Genomic DNA, 14,369 nt, shown 5'->3' on the forward strand with positions numbered 1-14,369 from the left:
ATGCTCATCTCATGAGTTAATTTTTGGATTGAATTAGCTATGCATGGTCCAATTTTTAATTAAAAAATAGATCCTATCCCTTGAGCAGTTTACAATCAACAGCTCAACCAGTAACACGAATTTATGCTCTATTTGATAATCCAACCAACAAACAACAACAACAATATACCCAGTGAAATTCCACTAAGTGGAATCTGAGGAGGGTAGAGTATATGCAGCCCTTACCACTACCTTATGGAGGTAGAGAGGTTGTTTCCGAGAGACCGAGTGCATCAAACCCAAGACAAAGAAGAAGAAAACAATGAAGAAAGCAGGTGTTAATAAGAAAAGCAGTGTAAGTCTGCAAGACAGAGATAACAACATCAGTAAAATAGTGTAATAATCGAACCATAATAAACAACATAATGACAAGAACTACAAGGATACGACTAGTACTACGACAGACACTATATAACAATCCTAAACCTTCGCAAGGCAAGACAACACTCCACCTTTACAATCTACTACCTTAATACGCAACCTCCACTCCTTCCTTTCTAAAGTCATTTCCTCGGTAACATGAAGTTGCGCCATATCCTATTAACGACTATATTTCTATAATTCTTGTATATTGTTTTTGGAGTAACTATTCAATCGACACTTAAGCTACCAAATCAGTTGCAAGTTCTTTTAAATTAGAGCCATTCGGTTTTGTCTTTTTGAAGAGAGGAAAAATCTTTAGTGAGCTATAAGAATAGCTACATATCTAGGAATATAAATCAACATCCCAGTAGCAAAGCGGTACATAAACCATATCATGGAACAGTTCGATCCACCTGAACCCAGCTACATCGGGCTGTGGTGCTGCCTATCAAATTAATTAGCAAATCGAAGTTGTCTACAATAAAAATTCATTATTTTGCTTGTATTACTTATATTCTAAGCGACCTTATATCTTTGTGTAACTCAACTCGATCGATCAATATACTAATGACCAAAATACTGTAAGCAACTTACTGCCTAGCTATACCGTGTATTAGTCTTGCAGAGAACACAAAAAGCTATTTATTACTACTGGAAAGAAACATTTGCTCGCATGCAAATATATCATTGTAATATTTTTCAAATGTTTTATTGTACATCAAGAGCAATAAATTGTTTAAGAATATTTTGTCTATGATAATACATACTACAGTTGTTGCAAATTAAAATGACATTAACCAATAATTTGTGTCGTCCATTCCTATCATAATATTCCCCATACATACATTGGTGGACTACGAAATTTGAAATTAGTAATTTACTAATAATACACAGAGATAAATGCATATACACACACTGTTTATGTGTGCGCGCATATATACAGATGGAGAGAGCGGCATTTAAGATTTAATTTTAACTCATTGGAAAATTTTGTAAAAAGTTTTTCAAGTTTATTGTGTAAATTTACTTTTGCCCTTTTTACTATTCAGAATGAAACGTTAATTTCAAAAAAAAAAAAAAGAGAAAACTAATTACGCAGGTTTCCAGAAAAACTAATCCAGAGAAGCAAACTATTCCCAGAATTGTTTTCCCCGAGCTTTTCGAATAACCATCTCCAGAGTCCCAATGCCACCTAAAAATTACATTACTAATAAACAATACCTCAAAGAGGTAAATTGTTCTTTCTAAAACAGAGCACGAAGAAGGAAAAATAGCACCTAGCTGATACTTTCAACAGGATATGGATTGGACCAGATAGACAAAACTGAAATAACCTTAAGGAGAAGTCTGACCGTAGTCTATGTACAAGGACATTTAGCTAATTCTCTGGTCGAGATCAAAAGAATAGCGGGAGAATATTCTTATTAGGTCAAAAAGTTGACTATCCGTTCTCGAGTAGACACGGGACATTACCTAGCTTGAGGTATTCTTCCGTGCAGCATAAGATCGATATGCTGCCAGTCCAACTACGGCAACAGCAGCCACAACTGCAATTTTAGTCGAGAGTCAGATGGAATACAATAATTTGATTCAAAAAAATTGGCTCTAATTTGCCAGCCTATCTTCAGTGCCAATATTCATTCATTCTGTTTCATTTTCTAATTCTCTTTAGAGATATCTTTAGGGGTATTAGATGCAAAGTACCTGAAGTAAACATAAGAGAGCGATTAACAAGGTGACGATATCGTTTCTGGCTACGTCCAACTTCAGTTTCAGGAACACTTAAATGAGGGTGCTCTGCAGCAGTGACAATTCTGTTGAACATGCTGTTCAGATCTCTCTCCTTCACACTTATGTGAATAGGTGCATCGATTCCAAAATTCTGACATATCTGGACAAATATTTCAAAATTTTATCAAAAAAGCATATGTAGAAATAAACAGAACACAATGTTATCAATGTAAATACCTTTGCTGAATCTTTTATTGCCATCGGATATGAATCAAGATCATCCTTTGCAGCAACAAATAGACAAGGCACCATGAAACCACTAATTTCCCCTCGCCTTGCCACAGTCATCAGCAATTCCGATGCTCTTTTTAAAGAATATTCATCGGAGCTAAAGTGGAAAAAATGAAGAACGTATTCACACAAAAAGCATTATCAAGACAACGATGAAGAAGAAGGAGCCTGTCTATATCCAAGGTGATGGACTGTACCAATGAAATCAAATATCCACTAAAAGTTGTTAGTCATTCAGATCTTGCATTACTCACCTGTCATATGCAAACACAGCTACATCACAAGATGCCAAAGATTCCTTAGTAGATAGAATCATCTTAACTTCATCTTCTGGAATCTCCCTAAGTACAAGTGTTTTCTTAGTTCCCTGCAATAAAACCCGTACTAGGTAAGATGCCAATTACTTGGATGTCAATCTAAGGGTGTTGTTAAAATGGGCCGTGCTGGGCTGACCCGGAATGGGACCAGCCCACGTAGAGAGGGCAGGGTTGGCTGGGTTCATCACAAAACCAGACCCGCACAGTCTTAGCTGGACTATCGGCTGCTCGGAACCGGTCCAACCCGGTAGTGTCACATCACTCCTGAACCGGTTACCCCGACCAGCCCTGACGGGCCCAGACAGACCGGTTCAACAGTCAAATTTTGTTTTTTAATATGTATTAAATACTTGAAAAATAAATTTTAATTAAACTAAAAAATATTTTTTTAATATAGATCTGGCCCGGTCTGGTAGAACCAGCCCCTTGGGCCTGACAAACCCCTGGAACCGGCCCTCCCAACCCGGACCCCGGAACAGCAGGGTTAAAAATTTCTAGAACCGGACAAGCCCAGCCCCGGCCCCTTAACATCCTTGAGTCGATCGCGAAAGCATTCAACAAGGGAAACAACTGCAAATGCAATAATCGCACAGGATGTGTCCGTGCATCAAAGAAAAGCATGACTCTATTAATTAACCCTATGCATATTCGTTATGAATCATGTGCATAGAAGCTAACACATGTATGAGCTCTTACTCATATTTGCAGCACACTGGCACACCAGTTTTAGAAAGATCAACTAACATCCTATTAAGTCAAATGATGAATCTTCTGAGAGCACTTACCCCAAGACGGTCAACAACATTAACAGCATAGTGCTCGTCAGTTGTCGCCGCATAATTTTCTGAGAAAGGCCTTTGGCGAACAAAAGTTATACATCAGAAATTGCCAGGCTATGGATAGAAAAGAAAATAACAAAGGGAGATATGCTCATTTGGCTGGCCAATTACAGGAAAAATGGAAATCTGCTTACCAAAAAAAAATTGGAAAAATGGCTAAAAGCCATAAACAAGAACTATTATTAACAAAAGCAATTCACCAGCTTAAGTTCATATAGATACCTTCCCAACAATGACTTCAGCAAGGCCGATTTGCCAGATCCTTTAGGACCAAAAACAAAACACTGGTAAACATTTCGATCTGTCTGTTGTTTCTTGCGATCAACTGACTTTCTCCGGGTAAGACGGAGTGCTGATGCAGCACCACAGTTATACCCAATGTATATCAAGTTGGCCAAACTCTGAGCTGGTTCCAGCAACGTCATAAGAGCCCACTGATATTGTTATCGGCAAGAATTAGCAGTTTTGATCTTCAAAAAATGACTTACCAGAAATTATTTTTTCTCCAATAGAAGTAGATGTCAACTAGAGTATGTTACATTGTAAGCACTAAACGTAAAACGGTAAAACTACACCAGAAATAGGAGACTAGCAAAATCCCATTCATTAATGAAGTCCTGGAGAGTAATCTATAAGATAAATATCCTAATTACCTTGTACAGTTTTAAACAAAAAAGGGAAGGAAAATCAAAGTCAATTAAATTTTCGGTGGTGATCTATTTACTACATTTGAACAAGTTAACTGCGCCAATTATGTAGGGCATTTAACAAGGGAGGTATATTTCCAAATTGTCTGATTTTGAAAGCAAATGATATCGGATCTGTTGGAAGAAATTTGAAAGAGTTATGAAACCCTCTTGACAGTGCAACAGCCAGGAGAAGGAAATGAAGAAAGAAAGTTAGTGGTAAGAACCTCGGATAGGAAAGCAGAAAGAGACAAACCGCCCAATGGAGTTCTTTCGACAGCATCCTTGTAGGGAGTTTCGCCCCAGGGACTGCAATTTTTCAAACATAAAAAGCCAGGTTTAGCAATCAGCTCAGAGGGAAGGGCAACTGAAATGAGAGAGAAGATGAGTCGAGAACACTTCTCGACATAAGATTCAAACAAAGAGCATCAGCGATAATGAGAAAAATTATTTTACAGAACCAGTAAGAAAAGAAAATAAGGTGACTGAAAAGAGAAGTTGTCTAAATCAGTCTGCAAGCATAATTCTAATTTATCCCTAGTAAAGTCAAAAGACTGAAAACTTCACATCCTCACAATTAGCTGCACCAAAATTACTCAGAGCCAATTTTCAAGGATTTCAAGAAACGATCAACACTCTATATGAGATTCACGATAGATGTGTTATGAGTCTGCCAAAAGCTGTCTCATTCGATCAATTTTTTATGTGTCAAGCAAGAGCTAATAGGCATATTTCACCAATTCCCCCTAAAGGTTTGAAATAGCTCTTTAAGTAACCCTTTGGCATAATGTAAAAAGTAAAACAGCTTCAATCAATTAATGGACAAGATTTGTAACTAGTAGCAGCCTAATAACTAAACGTACAGTCATTAGCAAGAAGTGTGCACCAAAACCCTCCAAACATGCACAATTCAAAACAAAAAGCCCAAAGAAACCTTTTTACCTTTCCGGTGCAGTTGAAAAAAGATCATCAAGCTCAGAATTTCTGAGAACTCCATCCTGCATAAAAAAAGGATTACAGATTTAGGAACAACAGCAAAAAGTTCAAAATATCTGGTATTATCGAAAGAGTTAAAAGGCTTGCCAAAAAGTATTTGCATAACCACCCGTCTTAGTAGTGTTTTGTTTTAATTACCGTGATGTCCAAGTCAGCTTGCACACATCTTGGCTAATTCTACGGGATACCTGCTACCCCTACCAGCACAGGTATTGGGTAACTCTATTCACCAAGACTTGGACAGATGGGGAGAAAGTACCTATTATTTTTGCCTCCACTGAGATTTGAACCTGAGACCTCATGGATCTCAACCCACTTCATTGACCGTCATGAATAATATCGTTCGGGCGGGGCATAGGAAAAAACTTACACTTCACTAAAACAGGAAAGGATCAACAGACCACTGACATTTCAAATAGGAAATTATTACACAACCAAATTCTGACATTTGTCCGAACTTTCTCCAAAAGAATTTCCATTCTAGCATACCACCTACCTAATAACATATTTGGAGGGGTTTCTAAATTATCCAAAAAGTAGTAGCTAGTTAAAACTTCAGTTATAAAATACATCTCAAACAGGAAAAATATGTAGAAAGCTATGTCCACATCTCTCCTAGTCAATGAAAGGAAGCCCAACAACTTAGATATAGAAAAATAACAGTGTGGAAGACAAACTCAAAGCACACAGATAAAATAGAGATAAGGATATTATAAGGCAAAAATCGACAAAAAGATTGCCTCCATGTTGGTATATGATGTGACGTGAAGATCTAAAAACATATCCAGCACTCTGCTCCAATGCTAGAAGTAAACACCTTTTGGGACAGAACTGACTGAGGATATTAATTGGTTTTGTGTAACGATAAAACTTCTTCAAACAAAGACAAGAAGTGAGCTTGGGCATACAAAATATGTAAGCCTCGTGAAAAACTAAAATTGCTTCGCCACCCTAAAGAAACAAAAGTAAGGAAGAAACAATACACCTGCAACTTGACACGCCTTAAATATGGAATCAAAATTGCAGTCAAAAACAGATAGAGCTCCTCTCTCATCCATATATGAGGACTGTAACGAGAAATAAATCCTAAACTTTGTCCAAATCATGTAAGCTATTTACGGAGAAGTTCTTAGTGTTCTTCCAATGAGCTGAGCCTGAATCTTTATACAAGCCAAGAAACTGACGTCTCACCATCTTACATTAACACTTTATTCTCTTCAAGTTCACTTTGGAATCTTAACAAACGTAGGGACAATTGGAATTTGGCTCAATTAAATTACCTGAAGTTCAATTTTTCATTTCTAATTTGGTTGAATTTACATTGTGACTACATAATTGTTTATTATTCTTAGCAACATTCTTTTCGACTTCCTGTATCAAAGTTTGTCCTTTATCTTTACGACCCAAGAATTCTGGTGAGATAAATTCACTGCATAACCTTGAATTACTCAGAGAAACCCCACCCCCTAGCGACAATCATGCATATAATGATCCGCTTTATTATCAAGTCATATTAAATGCATGAAAAAGAACAGTTACTTATATAAAAGAAAATGCATGAAAAAACATTGTCATACTTTATCAAAGTCAAATGTGCTGAAGACCCCTTTCAAGAATTCCACTGCTTCGCTGGTCAGTTCCAAACTCTGCAAGAAGACAAAAATTACTGAGAAGGGAACTAACAGAAAGACAGTGAGCCACTAGAAAAGATATGAGTATACCACCAGAATTTTTCTTGTAACAAACAATATTTGTGTCAGACAACTTAAGCCTTCATAAAGAAGAAGAAAAAAATGAAGCAGCATTGGGACAGAGAAAGACGGTTCCTATCATCTGATCCTTGATAATTTGCCATTATAGGAACTGTGAACAAGGGAGCTGATTCATCATGAATCAGAAACTCTGTGCAAACTAGGTCAACAAATTATTGATATTCCCTACGATTTTTCCTTCTAGCCTCCGTGCCAAGGTTCTTCCAAACACAGAGTGAACTATAACCCTAACAATATCTTGGACTAAACAAGTATCATAATAATCATCTGCTTCAGAGCTAGTCTCACCTGATCGTGAGCTTTTTTGAACGGTATTGTAAGGTAATCATCCTTCAGCTTAATTTCATCATTGTACCCAAATTTCCTTAACACGGTCCAAGTGGTCTCAAGTCGACCCTTCTCTATAAAAAGTGCATGAAGAAAAAGAAACCCTGTCAATGTAAGACCCAGGTCATTTACACCTTGAGGTAGCTTCTCCTGTACTACTCTTTTGACACCCACTATTTCAGCAGGCTGCAGGGGAGCATTGAAGCACTTAATCTGCCAATTTTGATGGAAATAAATAAACAAAATGTTAGAAAATAAGGTTTCTTGGAAAAAAAGTAATCGAATGTTTTAATAAACTCGAGGACAACAAAATGAAGAATAACCTGAAATTCATTAAGCTCTTCATCATTAAGAGCATCGTCCATGTCATGATCACAAAGGATAAATATCCGTTTCAATGCTCTAACACAACGGGGTTTAAGAGCCTGAGTTTCATGATCAAAGAGTGGAGCCGTTGGATGAAGTACAGCTTTCTGAGCATAATAGAACACTTCAGGCACCTGTAAAGGTTAAAGAATATCATTCTACTGAACTGTAAAACGTTTGCAAGGAAAAGTCCCTAGTAACAAGTTGCACCCACCTGAACTAGGTTTGCAGCAGAACACTCTATGCACGTCTCAATCTCGCGGAACTGTTGCATGATTGGAGCCATCACTTGCTCGAGATTCATATGATGCTCCTCATCTCGCTTATCTAGCTTACAGCCAACAACAATTACCGGCACCTTGATCTAACCATGATAATTCAAATGATTAAATGCATTCTCATTTTTCAATGCAGACTATAGAAGTACATTATCCATCCAAAAAAGTTTCACTTAATCACTTTCCATAACGGTGATAACTGCAACTACTATTAATTGCATGAACAAGACTTTCTAGGAAACAATGTGACAATACTAAAACTAACTCATGACCACAGACATAGGCCTAATAACACAGTATTTAATCCATTTACAGCAAAAGACAGGTGAAAAAACTTTTATGCTCCCTCTCAAGATATTTAGAACTTTTCGGGAATTAATAAATTTTGCCTAATATTATGAAATGTGTTTTTACCATTCCAATACAAAGATAACGTAGTTTTCATTATTTAACAATGAAAGGAAGGCACACATAATTGGACAGCGGTGGAGTATAATAGGTTGATTGGGGGGGGGGGGAAGAGAACCTCTAAGCGCCGGAACTCATAAAGCCAGAAAGTAGTCAAGCGATTGAGTGTAGAAAGCTGATCGCAAGCATAGGTAAGGACAACAGCATCAGCTCGCTTCAATTCTTCAGCAACCTTACCTCTGCTCTCCAAACTACATATCATCACATACATCAATCCAAGCAATTCAACAAAATATTATAACCTTGATAACGAGTAAACAACAAATCAACTATCCAAATTTCAAAATAGACAACACGAACCTTGAGGAAGTGTCAATGATCGTAACAGGAACATTATCAGGGTAAAGATCGGCAGGAAGTCGAGTCGGAGGAAGCACCGGTGGAACTTCCTCCGGAAAAGTTTCACTAGCGGCAGCGGTAATGAGGCTTGATTTGCCAGTGGCACGGTCGCCGACGACGACGACACGAACGTTAGTACGGCCACCGGAAATTGAACCGCCGAGCATTTGAATCAGAGATGGTAGATTTCACACTGCAAAATCGGAATCGAATCAAATTATTATTTTGTTCCTATGAGGGGGGAGCTTTCTGTTGCTTTTAATGGAGGATTTATGTATGATTGAGGTGTACAACTACTATATGGTATTAGTGGGAAGCTAACTGTCGAGGCTCTAATCCATTCCATGGCGGATGGGTTTCTTAGGAATTGGGCTTCTAGCCCACTGTGAAAATTTTGAACTAAAGCCATTTTTAAACTGTTTAAATAATAGCTAACATTTGTAAAGATTTAAAACTTAATCACTTTACAATCAAACTTTATACTTTGATCTGAAGTTTCAAATTTCAAACTCATCAAACGTAGTTCGAGTTCAGACCTTCCATGGAAGTTAGGCTCTAAGATATCTTATTTTTAGTTTTAGCAGTTCAAAAAATTCATACTGAAAATTTAAAGTTTCAATTTCTACTTTAACTTCTAAGTTTTTTTTTTCTTTTTATGATACATTGCAAAAAGGAAACATAGATAAGATATAGTTTTGAATTTTGATTATACAAAAGATTATTGTGATTTATTTAACATAAATATTTATATATTATTTGATCTTTCACTTTGATATGAAGTTTCAAATTTTAAGCTCATTAAATGTAGTTCAAATTCATACCTTTCGTGGAAGTTAGGTTCTGAGAAAATTCATATTGAAAGTTTTGAAGTTTGAATATCTACTTTAACTTTTAAGTTTTTTTCTTTTTATGATACGTTGCAAAAAGGAAACAGAAGATAAGATATAGTTTTGAATTTTCATTATACAAAAGATCACTATGATTTATATAGTATAAATATGTATCTATTATTCGATCTTTCATGAGAAGGACAAATATTTTTATTTGGGAAAAAAATCTAAGTATACAAAATAAGCACATAAATAACCAGTATATAATAATAGTTTTACTTTTCACCATCATAGCAATAGATTTTTTACCACACACAAAAAATAATTTTATAAATTTAAAAAAATAGAAAATCAAAAAATAACCCACAATTCAATATTTAATGATATTATAATTCCTTAATTTTCACCCTTTTTGTTATTTACCTTCCATAAATATCTCAAAGATTAGCTAATGATTCTATCTCATAACCTAAAAATAAAGTATTGTAACCAAAATCAACCTCTCTACTTCCCCTGTTTAGAAAGTCGCGCGGTTCACTGACAGATATGAACATTGTGTCATTTTTAATTCAGCACGACGAAAGATAGGATGTAACATGCATGTATTAGAATATACGATTCGATTATTATTCGTTTGAAGTATTTTGTTGATTGAAGAATTTCTATAAACATATATTGTTAATGATTAAAAACAAAACCTAATTTTAATGTGATTATGATAATATATGGTTCATGAATATTTTGTAATCTGATTATGGTAATATGAATTATATGGTTTCACATATAAGCATACCGGAATTAGAAATTGAATTACATATATATATATATATATATATATATATATATATATATATATATATATATATATATATATATATATATGATCATCGTGTATGATATAAATCAATTCATATATATATTGAAAACAAAATTATTATCATAACGTACAAAATAGTTGGTATTTTTTTATTGGATTACAGTAAATATACTGATTTAAATTATGTATTTTAAACACATCAAACTTTTGATTTTTTTAATTATATTATGGTTTACATGATGGATATTTGGTGTTTGATATTTTTGTCATGATATATATGACATAGATTAACCATAAAGTTCACAATTTATGTACACAAAGTGTGGCAAAAATTAGCAACAAATTGGGTAGACTGGTCAAAACTGATGTGTGCACATCATCTACTCTTAGAGGACGATATGCTCGTATACTCACTGAATTGCTCCTAGGATTACCAATCAAACAACATATCTTTATTGGCCATCTTAAACAAGGAATCGTCTACGAAGGTGCCAATATCATATGCAAATTATGTGGTAGAATTGGGCACACTCAGATCCATTGTTGCCTATTCTAGTAAACCTAATGAGACAGTTCCTTGTGGTGGGGGATAATCCACCACCAAACCAAAATCAACCCTAGCAAACCTTTCGGGAGATATCTCAGTTTTCCCATTTTTAAAGATGCAAAAATGTGATTTTCAATTCATTACGGATAACCTTTAATCGAAGCTTAGTGGCTGAAAAATAAAATTCCTCAACATTATGAGACAAAGTACCTAGCCAAATCCTCTCTAAGCCATATGGCAACCTATATCATGCATTGTATCAAGCTTCCTAACAACATCACTAAGCATATTGATAGGTTCCAACGAAATTTTATTTGGGGGATTGTGGAAGGAAAAAAGAAGCTTCACATGATCAACTGGGAAACGGTTAGCAGTGATATGAAATCAGAAGGTCTAGGTATTCATAAAACTTGCACCAGGAATGATGCAATACTTACCAAACTAGCGTGGAGACTCTATAAAAATCCAAACTCCTTGCGGGGCCTCCCTCCATACGAAAAAGTATACTAGAAATATTGATCTACTCACTAATAATAGACACCTTAAAAACAGTATTAGTACTTGGAGGAATATCTCCCATGGATGGGGAAATTGCTTAAATAGTAGCAAATATGATTTAGGCGATGGAAATTTGATAAGATTTTGGGAAGATAAATAACTACCGGATTATACGCCCATAAGGAGTAGAGTTATAGGGCCTCTTAACAAGAACGATTCTACCATAAAAATTAAGGACGTCCTTCATAATGGTAATTAGCTCTTCCATCGATTATCCTTTGATCTCCCTCTTAATGTTAGTTCCAAAATTCTTTCAACACATATTCCCAATGCTCAAATACTTCAGACAAAATCACTTGGTCCCTAACTAGTAATGAAATCTTTTCAACTAGCTTAGCGTATAATATGCTTAGAAACAAGAATTCAGATATAAATCTACACCCTATTAATTCTAACTGAATCTGGAATTTAAATTGTCCTAAAAAAATAAAATTCTTTCTTTGGCTATGCAACCATGGCAGACTCTGAACCTCTTACTATTACCACAACATAGGTGTTGACATCAACCTTTATGCGCAATATGCCAGAAATCTGAAACGATCATCCATATTTTTTTTGATTGTCCAATAATAAAGAAATATTGGTCTAATCTAGGGATTGCCAATTCAGTAAGACAAATTAAAGACAACAATGACCCAAATTGGTTAGAAAAAGTTAAGAATATTAATTGCAAAATTCACATGATAAGCTAGTTGGCTAAACAGGAATAACAAATACCATAACAAAGGAAAAAATGACATTAATAACTCCAATGCCTTGATAGGATTACAGAATATATCTTCCTTGGGCCAAAAAACCACATATCTCATGTAGTAAACATCAATAACATTCTTCACAAATGGACTCCTCCAACAATAACATTTAAACTTAATATTGATGGGTCGTTTGACCCTATTACCAAGGAAGGAGGAACATGTTGTGTAATACGAGACTCAAATGGTGAATGGATAGGGGATAAAAGCAGCAAGATTACTACCAACTCAGCACTAAGTGCAGAACTAATATCACTTATGCACGGACTGTGACTAGCTCAGAGACTCAATATTACAAACGTCATCATCGCCACAAACTCCATAGAGGTAATAAAACTTTTGAAAACTGTAAATGACTCTAACTCAAATTTTCTACTTGAATGCAGGGAGTTGCTCCAACAGATGAAGGAGCCAACGATCCAGCATGAACTAAGGGAGTAAAGCAGAGGCCGACTTGCTAGCACGTGAACTATTTTTTGAGGAATGGAACACAATGCCAGTATTTGTTTTCGATGTTGTAGAAGATGATAAGAAATGGACCCTATTTTTTAGGCACGAAAAGTCAGCATGTAATATTCTAGTTCGCCTACTGTAATACATGTTAACCAAGCTAATGCTAGCAGTAATGTAGCCGCTTCTAATGTACTGATGCATATTTAAGTGTCTATCTATATTATTATAAACGCACCAATATAAATAATGTTGATTGATCAAAATATCTATTAAAAGTTAATTTATTTATTTATCCTTTTAAGTTGAAATTTACTCCATCTAATAAATTACTAATGGTTATAAATGTAATTTTGTACTAGGACTAAACTAAACATATTTTATTAGGACTAAGTTTATTACGGGATATATATTATCTTATTAATATTAGGAACTGAACATTAAATCTATTTCATGTAAACTATGAAGGAAATTTCTACACGTTTTATAATATCGATCGATCAAAATATTTATTAAATATTGAACGATTTTTATATCCTTAATGAGTAAATATTTAATAGTTATAACTTTAATTAATTTCAAGGTCCTACATATTTGTATAGTAATTAAATAACAATTATTTTTAAAAATAGTAAATGATAATTTTGTCTACCGTAGAAAAATCGTAAATGATAATTTTATCTCAGAGTCTTTCAATAAACGGAAAAATATTCAATCAACAATTCAATGAGATACAACCTCCCGTCATTAATCTTTTTTTTCTAAATTTAAGACGATTCAAGACCCAACTCCTCGATTTCGGGTCGGATCGGGGTCATATCTCAATTGGAGTGTTGGATCCTGAGTTAGAAATAGAGGTAAGATTTTGGGTGGAGTGTCAGGGTTGGATCCCAAATTAGATGTCATGGTGGGGTTTCATATAGGGTGTTGGAGATGGGTTTCAGATCGAGAGTCGAGGTTGTGTCCCAAGTCAAGTATTGAAGTGGGTCTGTAATCGATTGTCGGGGTCAAGTATAGGGATTAAATTCTGGTTTGAAAGTCGGATCTCGTGGTCAAATCCTGATTTGAAAGTCGGGTCCGATCAAAAGTTGGAGTCGAGTCCTATGTCTTAATTCGGGAAGGTCCTAAGTCAGATTCAGGATCAGATCCAAATTTGCAAGTCAGATCCAAGGTCTGATGTCGGGGTCGGATCTCGAGATAAAAGTCGGGCCGGATCAGGAGTCGAAAGTTAGGGTCGCTCTCATGTCAAATGTTAGGGTCGGGTGGGGTAAAATTTCGATTTGAAAATTGGGTGCAAGATCGAATCTCAGGTCAGAAGTCATGTCCCGATTTGGGATTCAGATCGGGTTTTAGGTCTGGAGTTGGTGTTAAAAGTACGGTCTCGAATTAATTTCGGGTGTCAGTTGTCGAGATTGAATGTCGGGGTTGAGTTTCGAATCGGGTCCATAATCGAATATCAAGATTGGATCTTAAGTCAGAAGTTGGGTCTCGAGTCGAGTGTTGAAACAAGTGTTGGATCTGAAAATGGATCGGGAGCGGGGTCAAGTCTTGATTCGAAAGTTGAGTCTCGATTCAAGTGTCGAATGTCGAGGTCGGAGTCTGG

The 14,369-nt window shown here is 35.6% G+C and overlaps 1 protein-coding gene across 1 annotated transcript; it reads right to left on the bottom strand.

Moving 5' to 3' along the window:
• Nucleotides 1–1,515: 1,515 nt before the first annotated feature.
• Nucleotides 1,516–9,111, bottom strand: LOC129882832 (mitochondrial Rho GTPase 1-like). Its single transcript, XM_055957302.1, has 14 exons — nt 8,774–9,111; nt 8,532–8,664; nt 7,942–8,091; nt 7,685–7,861; nt 7,323–7,574; nt 6,840–6,908; nt 5,209–5,264; nt 4,494–4,575; nt 3,803–4,014; nt 3,527–3,596; nt 2,679–2,791; nt 2,371–2,521; nt 2,107–2,293; nt 1,516–1,949 (listed from the first exon to the last, which is right to left on the bottom strand). The coding sequence occupies exons 1-14, from the start codon at nt 8,977–8,979 to the stop codon at nt 1,876–1,878; spliced, it is 1,932 nt and encodes a 643-aa protein (XP_055813277.1). The 5' UTR covers nt 8,980–9,111; the 3' UTR covers nt 1,516–1,875.
• Between the last annotated feature and the right edge of the window lie 5,258 nt (nt 9,112–14,369).

This window comes from Solanum dulcamara, chromosome 3 (assembly GCF_947179165.1).
Source record: "Solanum dulcamara chromosome 3, daSolDulc1.2, whole genome shotgun sequence".
NCBI classification, from domain to species: Eukaryota; Viridiplantae; Streptophyta; class Magnoliopsida; order Solanales; family Solanaceae; genus Solanum; species Solanum dulcamara.

What these genes read in the sequence shown, in the direction of transcription:
- LOC129882832 (XM_055957302.1), bottom strand. Translation starts at nt 8,979, where the DNA reads ATGCTCGGCGGTTCAATTTCCGGTGGCCGTACTAACGTTCGTGTCGTC. An exon ending in ATGAGTTCCGGCGCTTAGAG is followed by an intron (nt 8,092 to 8,531) that starts GTTCTCTTCCCC and finishes TATCATGGTTAG; the next exon opens with ATCAAGGTGCCGGTAATTGT. An exon ending in CTGAAGTCATTGTTGGGAAG is followed by an intron (nt 3,597 to 3,802) that starts GTATCTATATGA and finishes TGTTCGCCAAAG; the next exon opens with GCCTTTCTCAGAAAATTATG.